General features: G+C 31.4%; 1 protein-coding gene across 1 annotated transcript in view; it reads left to right on the forward strand.

Moving 5' to 3' along the window:
• Positions 1-391: 391 nt before the first annotated feature.
• LOC148285317 (zinc finger protein rotund-like) overlaps positions 392-20,364 on the forward strand; it is a 94,169-nt gene continuing 74,196 nt past the window's right edge. The window contains exon 1 of the mRNA XM_088227103.1: positions 392-802. Coding sequence (XP_088083229.1) covers positions 392-802 — 411 coding nt within the window. The remainder of the gene's footprint in view (positions 803-20,364) is intronic.

A 20,364-nucleotide genomic window follows, 5' to 3' on the forward strand; every position in this document is an offset into this window, starting at 1 on the left:
AATCGATAGCAATTATAGACTATCTCAGCAAGTGTTGTGATAATTATTAGGAGACTGAACGAGAATCTCGTTATAAGGAGAGTCAAGATGGTTAGATAAAAGTGAATGATATATTTTGCTCAAATCTGATCGAAAACTCAAAAACAAAGCCGAAAAACCCTCATAAACAAGAAAAATTAAGATGCCCACCGCCTTATGAAATGATATATATTTTGAAATATTAAAATAATTATTTTAGTACGTCGGTAGATAGAAAAAAATCGAATACAGGAAGTGATATTAAAACAAGCTCAATTATTAGAGAGGTCTATTAGGAATCTCTTGTGATCAATCCTCAATTACAACGATTATTTAACTAAGGAATTTAATGAAAAAGCTGTTATATTTGGAAATGGAGGGAAGAACGATCGAATATCGGCCTGATGGGGGAGGATTAGACTACCACAATTCTCCTCTGATGGCAGAAATACCAGTGGGAGACAACTACACCCACATTCACCGGTCCATCGAGCATCTCCGATCGATGGGAGGAGGAATGCTGGACGCGCATAGAGGTCTCGGCGTGACAGACCTGAGACGATTTGATCTTCACCATCAGCAAGACGCGCACGAAAGAGAAAAGGCGGGAACTGTTCTGAGGATCGTCAACGACTACAAAGGATCCATCCACGATCTTAGGAACCAGGAGAACGGAGACTTGAACCACAGAAGCCAAGATGACATCAGCCAAGCCAGTATGAAGGGGTACAGCGCACCATCCACGCCCCTTTCGGAGAACGGCCAGAACTTGCAGGAGGAAAAGGTTTGTTACTAAACTTATTTTTTTCATACCATCGTGAGATCGTTAATGTTTTAATCGTACACATTAAGGACGGCACTGCTGTAGAAACAGCTTTTACGGACATGAAAAATATTTAATGTAGAGAAGATATTGTTTCTACAGAATAATGTAATATAATCATAAATATCTGCGTCTCCCAAAATACCATTTAATTTGGGTCCTTTTTATCGATTACTTTAAGTTTTGCTACTTTTCTTACCGAATACAAGATGCTACTTTAAAGTTGAACAGAATACATCTTGTAATATTGTTACTTTTTACGTGGAATACACGATGATGTTATTACTTTTTACCCTAAATAACCGTGATATTATTTCTTTTTACCTAAAATAACCGTGATGTTATTACTTTTTAAGTAAAATCACCGTGATATTGTTACTTTTTACGTGAAATACATGGTGATGTTATTACTTTTTACTTTTTACCTTAAATAACCGTGATATTATTACTTTTTACCTAAAATAACCGTGATGTTATTACTTTTTAGGTAAAATCACCCTGATATTGTTACTTTTTACGTGGAATACATGGTGAAATTATTACATTTTACCTTAAATAACCGTGAAATTATTAATGATTATGATAAAATTATAAATAAACTTATCAATGAAACTTCTTAATTTAGTTTTACTTTTTATTAGTTTGACCAACAAGCGCTTTCGCCTAAGTAGGCATCTTCAAGACTGGTATATTATTACTTTTTACCTAAAATAACCGTGATATTGTTACTTTTTAGGTAAAATCAATGTGATATTGTTTCTTTTTACTTAATAACACTAAAATATTAACACTGCGTTGTTTGGGGGAAGTGGTCAGTTCTCTATTTTGTTTCAGACTTCTCTAAGATTCTTCTTTTTAAAGTTTATTTATTTATTTATTTATTGTGGATAACTTATATAGCGCCATTTTCGTAATAAAATACCTCAAGGGCGCTTTACATGGTGATTCTATTGTTAAGTTAATTTAATTGAAGCTTTTAAAGTTTTAATTTAATTAAAATAATTTATTTTGTTGTCACGTGCTACGGATTTATTCAAATGGTTTAGAGAACAAGTGGGTTTTAAGTTTTTTCCGAAACATCACTTCACTTTCACAGCCTCGCACCTCTGCTGGGAGAGCATTCCATGCCATAGGGCCTGCGACCGCAAATGCGCGCTCACCAAATTTAGTGCGCTGTTTGCGTAGAGGTATAATAACTTTAAAGTCTCACCTTGAAGCCTAACCTTTTAAACTGCTACTTTTTTTACATATACGACACGAAGATTGGCATTATATCCTCTATAGATACCCGTGTAATGACCTAGTGTTCAATTTTAAAGTTCATAAATTTAATTCTCGCATAAATTTAATCCGATGAGAATCTAATCGGAATACAAAGGTAGATAAATTCTATCCGACTTTTCTTCACACTAACGTATTGCCGTATTTTCTCCCTGGATTACGGAATTAGAGCAGTGATTTTTACACACTATACACATTTACCATTGGCGTATCTCTATTGTTTTGCCTTTTTGATAAATTGTTTCTTATGGAAGTTAGGACCATCCAAAAACCCACAAAAGCGCCCAGTTTCATCTGCCGCCTTCGAACGTACAATATACAAATATGATAAATATTTTTTAAAAAAGCAAATGGAACAGACACAGAAGATTCTATTTTTCAAAGAAATAAGCAGAAAACGAAACCTCGATTTTGTTGATTTTAGCTATGCATAATCAGTCAGACGGGCGGCGGATATATTTTCGATCTATAAAAAACTTTCAATTTTTATTTTTATTTATTTAATTTAATGCACAAAATACACAATTCTACATAGACACAATTATTTGTTTTTTATGTCCCGACTTGTTAAAAAATTCCGTGTTAAGTCGGGACTCTTCAATATATAAATCAAAAATATTTATTGACATATTAAAACAATGTACAGGTAATCAAAAAAAAAAAGCAAAATAATCAAAACAGTATACAAAATATACAAAATAATAATAGAAAAATAAAAATTATAAAAATTTATAATACATGTCGAAAATGGAATCAAAAGTTATAAAATAATACGTATGACAGTGATGACATACACATATACGATATACGTATATGGATTATATAATTAATAATAATGATTATTTTTATTATTTATGTACATATTAAAATAGCATTTATTTATTTATTTTTGCACCACAACAGGCCAGGAGGCCCAATCACAGTGGTGAATTACATCACAGAACACCCAGGCTTGAGAAAAATCACATTTTAATTTTTGTGTTCTCACCGGGAATCGAACCCGGAACCTTTCGTGTGTGAGTCAAGCGTCTTGACCACTACACCACGGAGGCCGCATATTTGGGACTACTGATATTTTCTGTTTTTATTCACGTATAAAATACCTTATTGCGATAATTTTTGCATTTCAAACATCAAAATGGCAAAATGTGGGCTCCCGAGTTTTATCTTCTAAGGCCAAGGTACAGATAATATATTATACACAAGACATATTACAACATAAATGAAGAACATTCAAGAAAAGGTAATATAGAAGTCCAGGCATCTACAGGGCTTATAGCCTGTCATTGGCTGGTTGATAAATCCACCTGTTCCATGTAGAAGTATAGAAATTGAAAAAATTTAAATAAAATTTTCAAGCGTTGCCTAGTATGTAGGTGAAATAATTCAATTAGAGGAATCTCACTCGCATAAAAAAAGGTTTCAGCTCTTAACTTCACAAACATAAACAGATGAAAGAATTTAAGGAATAAAGATGTTCAAATATGGGCAGATTGGTGAATGTTACACAGTGTGTAAAGCAGCCACTTTTTTTTTTTTTTTAATTATTGAAAATTTTTTCACAGAAGCATTTTTCTAAACAAATTTTTTCAATTCCCGCCAAACTGCAAAAGCAGTTTTTTTGCAGGGATTTCTCTCTTTAAACATTTTCGTAACACAATATAATAATGTTTACATAAAAATATAAAAAATCTTAAATATATCAATAAAATAAAAGTTTTAAAAAATTAAATACAAGTAAATTAAGTCTTTTTTAATACCGAAATATATATAAAAATAATAAACAAACACTTTTTTTTGACACTGTTTTAAATTGTTTGGTTTCCCCTTTTTTTTAAAACAAGCCAATGACAGGTCATAAGCCCTGTAGATGCCAAGACTTCTATATTACCTTCTCTTAAATGTTCTTCATCTCTGTTGTAATATGTTAATGTTAACAGCTCCCCAGAAGTTGAATCCAGTCCTTGTCTACAAAAATTTGGACAAACTCAAAATATTGTTGTCATACACGTGAAGTTAAATAAATAAAAACAAATAATTATGGTATCCCGTACATTTCTTCGTATTTCTACTAAAGTAAAATAAATTATATAATTTGATTACTTAATTATTAGTCATAATCGCTTAATTGTTGTCATATGCCAACAACGGAGTCAAAAATGACATGGGACATAAAGCCATAAAGCGCAGTTCAATCACCCAATTTATGTTTTAAATGTCCACAACAGTCGACATCTGTGATTTATAAGGTGTTATAAACATGTAGGTAAAATATTGTATATGATTAATTATCACATTATTATATGGGACAAAAAGTTACGTAGGGTAGAGTGCCTAATACCGGTCATATAAATTTATTTGAACCCCGATTACAATGGGTAGTTAACATCTTTAATCAAAGGTCAATGACAGGTTTTGTTAAAATTTTCTATAATATCTAAGCATTTTCGATTTTACCTTATAGGCTAAAATAACTGTTAATTTCCCATTGTTCGATCACAATCCGAAGTTAAGAAAATTTTATTTAACTGTCTAACAAATTAAATTGAATCTCCTGTTAGAAGTTATAATATTTATACTAAAAAAATTACAAAAAAAACGTGTTTAATTACAGGTTACCGACAAAAACATTTCAGAATTTCGTACAAATATATACATTTGCGTCCAGAAAATTCGATATTGGTATTTCTAGAATTGGAGTTGATTCTGCTTAGAATGAAAATGTGTAAAAATTTGAAGTATCAATAGTCATTTACCTGCTATTTAACATGTTCTTTTTAAAAATCAAACTTAAATGTACATTTTCGTATCGAAAATTCGATTTTTTTTTTGAGAAAATTGTAGATAACTGTGTTGACTTCTCGCTGTAATCGGAACCCTGACCTGTTGATATAGATATTCGATGATCATACTATATTATTACACATGATATAAATACACAGCAATTACTGTAGCAGTTTAGCCCGATGCACCATTAAGTGTGATTAGACGAATGATAATAATTGTTCCTTGGCGTGTTCCTACCATGCATGAGGTCCCGGCTCTGTTTCCTAGAAAATTCCACATAAAATTTTGGTTATAAACGTACTTTTCCACTGCAATATTTAACTGTCCCTAAACTGGCGCCTGAAGCAAAAGACCAATCACCTTACTTTTATATAACAGGTGATTAAGTCATACTGAATTTGGTGCCCTAAGCACCATCGATTGTTGATAAAGGTACGAAAATGATGAATAATTATTTACTATTTCTCTTTCTTCTTCGGCCTTGTTCTCTTCACTGCTGGATATAAGCCTCTTCCAAACGTTTCCAGTCATTTATTTCCCCAATGTACCTCATAAGTGTTAATTACTATACATTATTAAAAAATCTATAAAAAAACACCGTTTCGAATGTGAGGTCAACGCTTCAATGTCCTTTTACAAGTAATAAAAGTTTTTTTAATACAATATAAATTCTTCGAATTTATACTTCGGTGATAGGTGATATTACCCCAAGCCATATAGAATTCTAGTGATTTGACGTCTAGTGTCATAAAATAGCGGATAAATACCAAATACAAATTGTATTTGACACTATCATGCGTCATTATATGTTTTTACATTTATTTATGGTCTTTTAACGCCATCTATGAATATTTAATTAATTTACAGCACGTATCAAATGTATAATGAGTGCTCGAGCAATGGTGGCATCAAAAAAGGTTCAAACTCACATTAAATAAACGATTCGTTTACATTTTAATAGATTCTTAGTAGAAATTATCATCTTCACCCCTATCTGCACTCATTGGAATTTAGATTTTAAAAGTATTTGCGGTGCCAGACAATTTTGATGAACATGTATTTGCGCATTGTTTTTCTGTTACTCTCTCGCAAATGATTCCCCGATACTGTGAGCAAAAGACAACTGCGTCTCGGACTTTTTTAAACGAGTATCAGAATAAAAATTTCTGCGTCGGTAAATTTGACGTTTTCGTATTGTTTTATTTATTTATGCTTTATTAAGTTAGTTCATAACATCTTAAGAACTAATATAAACTTTTCATAATATTACAATCTTTTCATAAAAAATTCTCAACAACTTATTTTTTCAAATTAATTTGAAATATTTAGATTTTTTCTATTTCCTTTATTTCTTCAGGTAACCCATTGTACAGCTTCAATCCCTTGCACAATGAGTTTTGAGATTCTGTTTTTCTCCTCATTGGTAATCTTATCTTTTTTTTACCCCTTGTTTCATATGTATGACAATGTTGGCTAAATTTTATTTTTATTTTATTCATCCCCTTAATTACTTTATGTATAAAAATTGCTACATTATATTTAATTTGCTGCTTTGCTGTGAGCAAGCCAATTTATTTGTGCATTCTTTCTACGGTAGAATAGATATTTCTTTCGAGTATAATCCTCATCGCCTTATTTTAAGAATTTGTATATTTCTAATTGCTCTTTCATTACATAAAAAATAATGGAAGAACAGTTATTTATGTGTCGACATATGATTGTTTTATATATTAGTACACTACTCTTTATATCTATTACATTTCGTAATCTTCCCGTATATAAAAAAAAAAATGTTTTTTGTTTGTTACGTATTGAGAATGTCTTTTGAAATTTAAATATCTCTAAGTGAACTCCTACATACTTTATTTCATCCACATAATTTATATTTGAATTATTAATATTAATATTGTATCCCTGGGGTATATTTTTTCTCCCAATATTCATATATTTTGTTTTTGAGATATTTATTATTTATTTTTATGCACTCGATTGGATTGATGAAAGGGGGAAGTGAAATCTTCACTGACTGTGATTAAACTGATTGGACATGATCAATTCGGTAAAATGATTACAAAACGTTTTAAAAGCCTTGAAATTATTTTTGGAAGCCACCAGATCTGTATATCCGACAGGACTAACAGGGCCACGGATAGTAGCGAGAAGCTCCATTCGGTAAGCATAAAGAGAAAGGAACAATGGAAGAACAGTTATTTATGTGTATTGTGTAAATATCCATATTGTGTAAAAACATCACTACTCTAGTGTTATGATTCAGGAATAATATACGGAAATATATTTGTATGTAGAAGTCAGATAGCATTATTTAAAAATAAGCATAATGTTGATGTATCTTTTAACTTAACGTCTATTTGACATTATTAATGTGACAAATCAAAAGTCGTATCTCTTTTTTAAACTATAATGTTGTCATCAATGCGTTAACTATGTAGTTACGGCTGAATTCAAAGGAAATCTCAATAGTTATCTCGGATTTATTAAAACACCTTTGTGGCGGTTCCAAATCAGGTATTTGTACTGTGATTAATTGGTCATCAGTTTATAAGGGTTAAGAACACGCCGGCAGCGTTTGAGGGTTGACTTTTGGTTATTAATTTGACCAGATTATTATTATCCTTCATATAAAAATACAAGGACTTTTTGTCGGCAATGAATTGATGGGGAATTTACGTCCCCTTAAAAATTCAATATTAATGGTAATTATCGATAAAGTTAGGGATGCAATAATGTTGTAGGTTTTTTTTCCAAGAGCGGAAGCACTACGGTACACCTTTAATTCACACCCACCGGGGATGGGTCGGATTAGACCCAGTAGTAGTAGTGGTAGTTCGGCCAGAAGTTGGCCGAAACTTCGGCTCAGCCTAAACTTGCGGTCAGGATGTGTCGAATAACATTTATTTATTTAACTTTTTGCAAATAGTGTTATTTGTAGATTGGCGGGCTTATTGCCAAATGGCAATTTCTTCCAACCAACCAATAAAATAATTATTTTGGTACGTGTATTTTGTACATACACAAATCTGGATTTCTCCCAAGGGGGAGTAGGTATATATTTTTTATCAATATCCCTACAGAGATGAGGTAGAATTTTTTCAAATTCAGGATTATGGATATTCGAGCGTTTACAGGGCTTATGACCTGTCATTGGCTGGGTTAAGAGGCCACTTTACTTTTTTTTTACAACATTCCCCATTCCGCTTATTAGCGAATATCGACTTTATTAAAAAACTTACGACTTATTAAAAAAAACGTAAAGTGGCCACTTAACCCAGCCAATGACAGGTCATAAGCCCTGTAAACGCTCGAATATCCATAATCCTGAATGTGAAAAATTCTACCTCATCTCTGTAGGGATATTGATAAAAAAAAAAATAAAAAAATAATAATAGTTTTTTTTTTATAATTCAAATTACAGAATATATTCAATAGAAAATAAAGATTAAAAAGCTAAATATATAAAAAAAAAAAAAAAAACTTATTTGTTTATAAATTACCTTAAATCAAAACTATTACTCAATGGGAAAAAGGAAAAAAAAAGAGGATGCAGCTATACTCAGGTGCATCTTACGGCTCGTGACTTAGTTTTAAGATTTTTAGGATTTATATTTATGCAATTCCTCTATAGTTAAAAAGTTGCATTTCCCATAGCGTACATTGAAAAACTGTTGCATATAAACAATATTTTGAGTTTGTTCAAACTTTTGTTGACAAGGACTAGATTCAACCCCATGGGGAACTGTTAATATCAACACCTAATCTCTGTTGTAATGTGTTATTATTATCAGCTCACAGAAACACATTACAACAGAGATTAGGTGTTAATATTAACGTCTCCCTAGGTCGTTGAATCCAGTCCTTGTCTACAAAAATTTTGATAAACACAAAATTTGTTGGTAAATCCACCTGGTCCACGAAGAAGTACAGAAATTGAAAAAATAAATAAATTAGGTGTTGCCTAGTATGTAGCTGAAATAATTAAATTAGATGAATCTCACCCGCACGAATATAAGTTTCAGCTCTTTAACTTCACAAACATCAACAGATGAAAGAATAGACGTTCAAATATTGCAAGAATGATGAATGTTCCTCAGGGTGTAAAGTGGGCACTTAAACCACTAAAATGTAAATATAAAAATGTAATGTAAATCTAAACTTTAAAATGTTTTTCATCGCAATGTGTAAATGTTATATGTATAACATAACAACAAACCAATAAATGTATGCCTTTATTTTATTTAACATTTATTTTAATGAACTCGTATGGTTTAACAAATAAAAACACCTGATTTTGGGCGTTTTGAAATGACTTATTTAAATTATTCGGTTTCATCCGAAACTAAAACAGAAGCGATATTAGGTTTCAGTTTTGGCTGGAAATTAGCTTGTCATATATTTTTAATAAATAATAAAATTCAATATTTTTACAGTCGTTAAAAATATGTGTATAAATACATAAGCGTAAATATTATTTTTTATTTTAATTTCTACCATGGAAAAATATAAGCTTTATAATCTCAAAATTATACATTCAGATTTGATTCGTATTTACCTTCGACCTGTGATTCTTATACAACCTACAAAGCTAATTAAACCCTTTTAAAAAACTATTGTATCTTGTTGTGAATGTATGTGTATACTGAATAAAAAAAGAGAAATTACCTAGGTATGCAGGTATTCGGCTAGGCGTCAAAAAAATTTAAGAAAAAATTCGAAAGTCGAAATATAAAAAAAGGACTTAATTTTATTAGGATGTAAGAACCTACTTACTCAAATTAAAACCTCGGAAATCGATCATGGTGCTTATTGACAAATACTTGAATTAACATAACATGTAAAAAAGTAATTTAAATAATAAAATCCCCCGTTTTTTCGACCCTTTTTTACCCCTAAGATCTCCGACAAAAATATTTGATCGAATAAAGCCACTGGATTTAAATTTTCGTTTGATTTATGGTTTTATTGAACGCTTAGCTTCATAATAGAAGAATTAACATTAGTGCTGTGAAATTATAATTAATTTCCATTAGCATTACGAACTACTAATTAATTGTAGTTGCTAATTTAATTAATCATCGAATGGCCTCCGTTGTGTAGTTAATAAGACGCTTGACTCACACACAAAAGGTTCTGGGTTCGATTCTCGGTGAGAACAAAAAAATGGCATGTGCTTTTTCTCAAACCTTGGTGTTCTGTGCACCACCACTGTAATTGGGCCTTCTGACCTCTTGTTGCGCAAAAAAAATGAGGCACTGCATTTTTAAATTAATTATTTTACTCACAGAAATGTATTGTCTGTGCCCGAGCGGACTAACAACACAGTTTCTGTGCGTGAAATAGAACCAGAATCGTAGACGAGCGATTTTGATTCGAAAAAAAAAACGAGTAGAAAAACGTCCGCCTTGAAGTACAGTGATTGGTGTGTTCACCTACCATGCTTGAGGTCCCGGGTTCGATTCCCGGGAAGGTTGACTTAAATATCTGTTTCCAAAGAATGTTTTCCAGTTAAGTATTTCATTTTCCCTGGACTGAAGCTTATGTGAAGCGTTAGACTGATCACCTTACGTCACTGAAAAAATGCAGTACCCTATGCACCATCAGGCGCGGATAAAAGTTTGGTTATGATAATCCATGGATTTTGACAGTCTGCCTTTTACCATTTTAATTCAGCTTTCAGAAGGTTTCAGCTCTTTTACTTAATAAAAGTCAACAAATGGAAGAGTTGAGGAAATGTAGATGTTCAAAGATAGGCAATATGATGTTACTACATTATCAAAGATGTTACTACATTATCTCTGTTTAAATCACGTCTGAAGAAACATCTCCTTTCTCTTCCTTAATCTCTTCTCCTTTCCTTTTTCCTCTTTCCGCTTTTTTCCTTTTTCCCATTGAGTAATAGTTTTAATTTAAGGTAATTTATAAACAAATACGTTTATTTCTATTTTTAAGTACTTTTAACTTTTTAATCTTTTTTTTTTCTATTGAATACGTTCTGTAACTTGAATTATAAAAATAAAACTTTTATTTTATTGGTTGGTTGGAAGAAATTGCCATTTGGCAATAAGCCCGCCAATGTACAAATAACATTATGTACAAAAAGTTAAATAAAATAAATATGGTGAATGTTACGCTGTTAAGTGGCCACTTCAACCAACCAATGACAGGTCATAATCATTATCATTGTAAATGCCTAGACTCCCATATTCCCTTCTCAAAAATGTTTTCCCTCCCTCTCTGTTACAACAAATTTAAACATTTAGAAATTCTCAAAATATCGCCGATCTAACATTCTGCGCTATTTCGATTAGCATGCTAAGATTTTTTATAAATATTAATAATTATCTTGACTGCTAACTAATGTGTACATAAGATCTAATTATTGAGCTTAATTTCATGTTAATTTGAGGGTTATCCACGGGTTTTTTGTTACGTCATAATCAAAAATGTCGCGCGCCTATATTTTCTTATTCATATGTAAAATACATATTTTTTTTATTGATTACTGCGGCTACCGTTCAAATAACACGATAACATATGTAAGAAAAGAATTAAAAGATTACAATGCACATTTTTCTAAAATACATAAATAATGTCACTACTTTAGGAGCGCTAGCACGTACGCTTTTTTCGTGTCGATAAAAAACTTGTCAACATGCGGTATTAAATCTTTTTTGTCGACCATTCGAAGCATAAGTTGTAAATCTTACACAAATAAACTGGGTATTCGTTCATTAATTGCTTGTATTTATAATTTTAGTAGCTATGGTTTTTTTGTCCGCCACGCGGTGAAGTTCAGTTATAAGCTTGCAGTTATAAACTTACCCTTGCAGAAGTAAGCAACCATTTGTTTTTTTGTATATATATATTTTTTTTATTTCTGCATTCTAAATGTTTTTTTGAATATGCTAATATGTCTTCTTGCCTATGCTGGTCATCGTGGTTTCGCATGTGACAAGGTTTAAAAAACACCCTGTATAAGATATTTGAGTACCACCCTCAGATATGAGGATTTTTCACGTAAAATTAATTATAATGAAAAACCGAATCCTCTTTACTTTTCCAAGTATTTTGTATATGACAAGTTGTTTTTTTTTTTGTAAAATGTGTGCCTTGTTTAGTTTACATTGTAGGTTTCAGGAAGACCAACCTGAAAATAAAATACTTACTCATGTTACATTGCTCGGGCAAAGTTCATTTTCTCCGAGTTATTTAATGGACAAAGTTACTTTGTTTAACGCTATTTTACAAATGATTTCAAATCATTGCCGGCTTTTACTTTTTCAGTAAAATTAACATTTAGTTTTTTAAGATAACGTTTTTTTTGTTTTGACTAAAAAGTGATAACACGTGCCCTTTATTCTGACCCGTGTACAGTCTAAAATTTAGTTCAAATGTCACTTACAATATTACAAAACAATTCAAGTACTAGGCGAACATAAATATTTCAATACGTAGAATTGAGGTCCGCCTCGCGGTCTAGTGGCCAGCGCATTTGTCTACCGTGCTTGAGGTCCCGTCTTCAATTCATTAAGTCGACATAAAATATTATTTTTTAAGCGGTTTTGTTATTGTTATTTATATTTATTTTTGCGCCATTTTTTTAAAATCACCTCAAGGGTTTTAAACGATAAATATCCCAACATATCAATCTAACCCCTCTTTCACATATATATTTTTAATTACTCATTACGATCTCCTTGCCGATTTTGTGCACATGAGCAATGTACAATAATAATAAAAAGAATCTCACCTACATTAAAAAATATTTCACTTGTAAACAGATACATTACATTAATTTAAATGTAATAACAATTGTATTTGGTTAATTGAAAAGAATTGTCAATAAAATTTCGGTATTCAGATGGCAGAAGGGACCATCTGTAATTTTCAAAAATGTTTAGGAGAGCTGAAATATTACTCAATTTCATAACGTTAATCCACAAACTAAAATATTTTTGAATTACTTTTAAATACAAAATTAAATTAAGTATTAAAAATTAAAATTAAATTATTGCCTACCCAAACCGTTTGATTTGAGTAAATAAGTGGTATTTGAACATATTTTTGCTATAATATAATATTTTCACTATAAAACAAAACGTTGATTAACATATATTTTTTTAAGAAATAAAAATGGACTGAATATCTACACTATACTATGAAAATGGGAGGGTAGAGGAAGGAGAAAGGAGAAACACAAATATAAAGGAAGTGATATTTCATACGTGATTTGAATGTAAATAAAGAAGGGCCGTCTATGACATTAGTGGGTAGATTATTCCACTAGAGTGTATTTTTCTTTAGTGTTTTACAACAAATTAGTCAATAATGTATTCTTCTTTATTATTTTATAAAAAAATAGTCAATAATTCATATCATCTTCACCGTGCACTGCGCAAATATCACGAGCAGCTGTATTCCCTAAATTAAACGCGAACAGAGGGGGTGTCGAAAATGCTCACTTTCGTCTACTTGACATACCACATTGAAGGGTTGTAATCAAATTAAATAAAACATTTAACTTAAAAGCGAACACGACATCTTTTAGAGCAGATATTTTTATTCCATTGATGTATATAATCTTTACCATTTTATTTTATTATTGGTGCCAATTTTTAAATTTGGAAAAAAACGGACTCAACTTATGTTGACACTTATGGCGTTAAAAATATAAAAATCAAATAGAGGATGAACCGCCCACTCGTCAATCCTGGCATACACTCCTAGCTTCTTCTGCATTCATATATCTTGTCACCAAATACATTAAAACTTCTTTACTATACTTATGTGCGAAGTCAACTCGAATTCGCTTCATTAGTATGGTCCCCTCAATATAATGTATATATTAATCAAATTGAAAACATTCAAAAGAAATTTATAAGGAGCCTGGAATATCGTTTTGGTAACATTGAAAATGATTACGGCGCATCTTTGATCAATTTTAATATAGAATCACTACAAAAAAGGCGCCTTAGATATGATTTAATTTTTCTTTTCAAAATTCTCAATAACATAGTTGATTCGCCGTATCTTTTACAAAATATTGGTTTCCGTTGTCCTCTTCGCTATACTAGATTAAATTCCCTTTTTTATGTACCAACTTGTAAAAACAATTATACCTCGAATTCATTCATTAGACGTACCTGTAGAAATTATAACGGACTCAGTATTGATGTAGACATTTTTAACTGCACGTTGCATTTGTACAGAAAATTTCTTCATGGGGTCGATTATTTGGGATAGTTGCTGAATGTACATCTTGAGTGGTTTATGCTATGTATATGTGCCGCATGTAATGTATATGTTTGTGTATGTTCTATATGTGCGTTCATGTGTGTGCGTGGATGGCTCGGAGTGTACATTCGGTATTTTTATTTATTTTTATTTATTACCTCCATGGAAAACGCAAATGTCAACAATTATCCTTTTTTTACTTAAAATTCTTATTTATTTATTTTTTTTGTCACATTTAATGTTTATATCTTTTTAATTTATGAAAACTTAATTGGTCTTTTTATGTTAAAAAATTGTTGTTTTTAATACTGATTTTGTATGACTGTATGTTTTCTAAATAAAATAAAATAAAATAAAATAAAAATAAAATACATGTCTTTCGGTGTCTGCTTTTGACATGATTTTTGACATCACCTTCAGGGCGCTGAACAATAAACATCCTAACACGTCTTGCAGCCACAGAGCGCTTACTATAATAAGAGTCAATTTTGGCAAATTTAAGTAATCAGATGGAAGCAAAATTATTACACGTCTTGCAGCTATAAAGTGCACGGGCGGTGGGAGTTCTGGCTTCGTTTTACGTAATCAAAAAATAATAAATTAAACATTATGTAAGGCTGAGATAAGCATTTTCGACAAAATCAAGAAAGGAGCTCTGCGTTGGTTTGGACATGTAGAGCGAATGGACAGCGAAAGAACGGCTAAAAATATTTAGAAGAGAAAGTCTTGAAAATGGACTTGTCAAAAGTCGTAATATTTGGCGCGAGTGCATGAGAAGATGAATGAATGTAAAGGAAGCGAGATCTGTGTGCAAAGATAAAGCGATGTGGCGTTCTATCTTCTCGGCCTACTCGTATGAGAAACGGCGCGATGCTTTGTTTGAATAAATAAGTCACGTTTGTGCTTATATTTTCATACTTTCATTTTGGAAAATATCTTCTTCTCCGTTGAGATAGCTGTCTTCAGCGTATGTGTTTAAAATATCATATAATTATTATTTTTAGATTACGCGTATACGAAAAAAATCGACACAACCGTCTTTATTCTATATTAAGAATGGACCAGCATAAAGTTGGTTGTGACGTCACACAATGGCGGTAATAAATTACGCTTCACTCCGAATTCAAACATCGAACGCCCATTTAAATTAAAAACGTTCTTTCGCATGGCAACGTTCCTCGGATGCAAAGTGACTCGAAATTCAAACTTGTTTCCCGCCCGCGCCCGCCCGCCATAGACAAGCGCTAGATTTCTCGTCTATGCTCCTGTACATAAATAATATTTCGGAGTGACGCACACAACGCTTTCTACATCAAAGGGATCGTTTTATTAAAAAAAAACATCGGAAAATAACACATACTTGTTTAGTTAGATAATTTATATAGCTCCATTTTTACGAAAATCATTTCAAGGGCGCTGTGTTAGATTTTTCAACTATAATCGTATAAAAAAGCATTTCAATTTTAAATATTGTCAAAAGATGATCCAGTATGGCCATCCCGATTTGATATTGTTTCACTAAAGGTATCTAAAATTATGTATTATCCAACGAAACGATTCTATTGTTAATAGATACGCGATTAGGATAACTCTCATATGATTTTTTTTCCACTGAATTTACGATAACAAGAATAAATTACAATTAAGAGATTAAACGTCACATATTATATTGGAGGCTGTTGGCGTGGAAAATATCTTGATTCTCTTGTATACTAGTTTACAGCTTTCTGACAAAGCTCTATTCGGTCGATCAATATCAATAGAACTGCATCTTAACCAAGATGATGGATTTTGTTAGTATTACAAGCAAATATTTCAATTTCGCTGTTATATCATTTATGTCGTAAATAACCGTGTTATAAAATGGGAAACAAGTCCTGGTAGGGCGGGATTCGAATCTCGGACCTCCTAATCTGGAGTCCGTTCCACGGAACCACAACCCGCATAGATCATAGATGGATCTCACATTAATATTTAATTATATCATATTTATTATTAAAATTTATCAAAATGATTTTCTTCATTGATTTTCAAATATTTCAATGTTTTCTATTTCAGGTTACTCATTTTTAAGCGATATATTTATTTTTAGCAAATATTCTAACATATCACATAAATAATGGCTTTAACATTCAACAGACTATCTCCGTTTTCTGTTTTCTCTTAGTAAAACTTTTTGGTGTTAATGATCATAATTCTTTATAAAAATACGCATTTAAAAAATGCTGCAACAATTATATTTTATTGATATGAAGAGCAATGTCTTTCTACGTTTTGGTTAGTTAATTAGCAAATTCTTTTACATCCCAAATATCTGTGAAATAAATCGAGCTGTGGTCCCGTGGCTAGTGTCTCAGACTCACGGCTCAAAGGCCCGTGGTTCGAATCCCACTCTACCCATTGATTACCCTTGATTCTCATTTTCTAAAAATGAGTTATTTACAACTCGTACTTAAATACCCCTTAAAATTAAATGCTTGGGTAAATCATCAAACCACAAATATTTATTTTTCTTGTAAAAAAAAAAAGAGGAATGTCACTCCAATTCCTTTGAAATGGTTTTCAAACTCGTGTTGGCTACAAACAAACAAAAACTGGCAACTTTTGAGCTATAAATACTGCATTTATCATTATGAGAAAGTTCAGTGCTACCGAAAATTGTCAAAAAATAAATTTTACGCGTGGTATAAATAGGAGCAATTTATTATAATGCAAAGTTTCTCTAAAATGTATGGAAAAATTAATTAAAATAAACTATTTTAAATGATGTCACAAGTTCTTCTAAATCAGCCAATGATAGACTGTTGTAAAAGATTTCCCGTTTCCGGGAAGCCAACTCACCACTCGGGACAAATTACAGTTAGTGACGAGTAATTAAAAAATTACAAAACGTCAAAAAATGATAACCATCATCATTTCCTTGTGGTGCATAGGGCACTGCATCAGTTCACCAATCCATGTTTTTTTTTTCAAATGTCTAAACTTTAGAATTAAAAGACTTTTACTAGTGGTAACACGATGTGACATCACCGCGCGCAAAGGGATTATTTACCACAGTCTTTAAAGAGTTAATAACTCCTGGGAGTAAAATATCTACTATATGTAGGTATTATAAATTTAATAAATAAATAAAAATTTAAAAAAATATTTTCGGCCGTTCTTTCGCCATCTATTTGCGATTTTTTAAAAGTAAAATTGATACTTTCCATGGCACGTGCGATGGCGATTGTGTTGATAAGTAGACGCCTTGCACTCCAAAATGATCCCGCCAAAACTGCGCACAGCCCGCGGCCAGCCAAAATGGCGGCTAGATTATATTATATTATTTGACACGCGGACTTGTTCAAGGATAGATGTAACTATCTTTCCACTCCACATCCGCGCGGGCTTAACAGTTAACGACCAGTCAAATCGCGCTACCGACTGCAGTATCTCCGCAGCAATTGTCGACAGGAGCTTAACCCAGGTTCAACAAAACCGTTACAAAAGATATGAAAAAATTCTAAAGAATTTTTTTGAAATTTGGCGTTATTCCTTCATCCATTAACATTCGCATCGTAAATCTTTTAGCCGTTATTTCGCCGTCCATTCGCTCTACATATCCAAACCAACACAGAACCCCTTTGATTTTGTCGAGAATGCTTGTCTCAGCCTTACATAATGCACAGATCTCGACATTATTTGTCGTTCATAGTTTTACCACCCAGAGATTTCAGCTTAATTTCTTGTTTTTCCAATACCATACTGCGCTTCCGTTCATAAGAGTCGGCTTTAGGACTCCATTGTCAACTACTAATGAGAAAGTTCAGTGGTTTTTAAAAAATGGTAGGCTATTAAACTAAGCCAATTTTTTTTTTCAGTGCTATGATTTTTTTAAAAATATCATATTCAACCTTTTAAAACGAGAAAAGGACAATCGAGACTAATAAACCATGGACTGAAATTATACAATATACTACCATACAAAACTAAACAAAAGACTCAGACAACCTTTACAAAAGATGTTAAAAATATTATTATTAACAGTAGAATGTGAATTTTAAAAGTTTTTTTTTTTGTTAAATGTATGTAACCCGTAAGGGTTTATCAATGAAATTTAAATAAAAAAATAAAAAAAAATAAAAAAAGTTTTGTATTTCTGAAATAACTCCGCGAGTGACGTCAGAGGTTCTTTTTTGCTTGTTCTCGATCAGTTCTGCCCATTGGTCCATTCACGGCAGGCAAAACGAAAATCGTCCATAATCCGCGCATGGACGGTTGGGATTCTAGTTCCTCGTCTCCAATAATGGTACATTACAATTATGATAAATAAATACTATTAAAACGGTATATTATGCACTTGTACGAGGGGAAACTTACAACAACCATATTAAACCATTAGAAACTGCTCAAAATTTTTTATTAAAAATAATGCATCACAAAAATCGCACTTTTTCCTCTTTTCAGTTGTTCCAAGAAGCTAAACCTTTAGACACAAGACAAACATATTGTTTTCAATGTTTAAAATTTATATTTAAGAACCAAAATTTATTTGCAAGTAATTCAAATAGATCAAGTCACAGAAGGAATCGTGTGTTAAAAATACAAATTGTAAAACGAGGCTCGCACAGAGACATGCATATTTTATAGGCCCAATTTAAAAAAAAAAAATTACCGATAATTTTCATTGATTCCATACTTTCTAAATTTTCCTTCTTTTAAAAAACACGCACTATTCTAGATTCAAACTAAAGATATGAACTCTTTTTTTAATGATATATTTTGTTGCCCTTTAGTAATAATAATAATAAGGAATATTCTTATGTTTTTTAAAAATATTTTTATTTACTTTTTTAATTACTATAAAAAAATACCATATAATCTTTTACATAATATTTTATTTTCTCTTTCTTATGTAACACAAAAATATTATTACTGTCTATTTATTATAGGAGCAAAAATTCATTAATTTATTTTAGGTTTTTTTTATGGTTTTATCTTTCACAAGAAACAATTTTTTAAAAAGCAAAACGATATAGGCACGATAATAATAAATCTATAGTGTGTAAAAAAAGCGCCATGATCCAGGAATACGTTTGTAAAAGCGTTTCTTCGTAATAAGTCAAACAAATGCACCTGTGTTTTTAATGTATTCGTTTTAATTAAGCTTTTTTTTATACATCAAGGTATCACTGTATGATAATTACCAGTTAATTATGTAAGTCTATTGCAGGTGCATTTTAACTCTGCCATATTTGCATCTAATTACCTTTAAATAATTTGGCATTTGGCGCTGATAAATCATTATTAAAAAATGATTAAAGAATGTACCTAAAAAAAGGAAATTCGAAAAAAAAAGTGATTAAATAAATGTAAATAAATGCATGGTTAAAGAGAGGGAACCGGAAAAGTAAATAAAAAGCATCTTAATAAATGCGCAAATATTTGTATTATAACCTCTTGTCTATTCGTCAGGACACGAATTACACTAACATTCAAATTCTTAGTTGAAACTTCACCATAGTAAGTAGTTGCACAAATGAATATGTGTAACCAAAATCATTCATGATCATCCCCCTTCCGTTCCCAGTGGTGCATAGGGCACTGAATTGGAAAACTAAATGCAGCGCAGTTTGATCATCTGTTGCATGAAGGCAAGCGCTCAGTAGCTGCAAGACATGTTATAAACTAATTCCTATTTTTAAAAATGAGTTTTTCTTTATTTTGTTTTTTAAAATATTATTCAAAACTTCATTTAGTAACAAGAATCTCAATCGTTCATAGCTGAAAGACGTGCTGGGATATTAATTTTCTGTACAACGCCCTTGAGGTGATTTTCACAAAAATGGCGCTACATAAATTATTTTTATTTGTTAACAGACTATTAAACTAAGCCAATTTTTTTTTTCATTTACAAGCGCTATGACTTTTTAAAGTTTTGTATTTCTGAAATAACCCCACGTGTGACGTCAGAGGTTCTTCTCTCTCAGTTCTCCCGATTGGTTTGTTTAAGGTAAGCAAACCGGATATCCTTCCCAGCTCTCATATCATTAGTTGATTCATGTGAACCATTGACGTCGTTCAAAGTAGCGCGTTTTTTTTTTTTTTTTAATATTTATCCTTTGGTACACTTTCATGAAACTGCCGTACAATTTAATGCTCAAATTATTTTTTTACATTTTTTGTATCCAATTTCCCGTAGGGTTGAAATTCCTTATTGCCTAGCT

This window comes from Micrasema longulum, unplaced genomic scaffold (assembly GCF_059751315.1).
Source record: "Micrasema longulum isolate JH-2025_06_02 unplaced genomic scaffold, ASM5975131v1 h1tg000041l, whole genome shotgun sequence".
Taxonomy (NCBI): Eukaryota; Metazoa; Arthropoda; class Insecta; order Trichoptera; family Brachycentridae; genus Micrasema; species Micrasema longulum.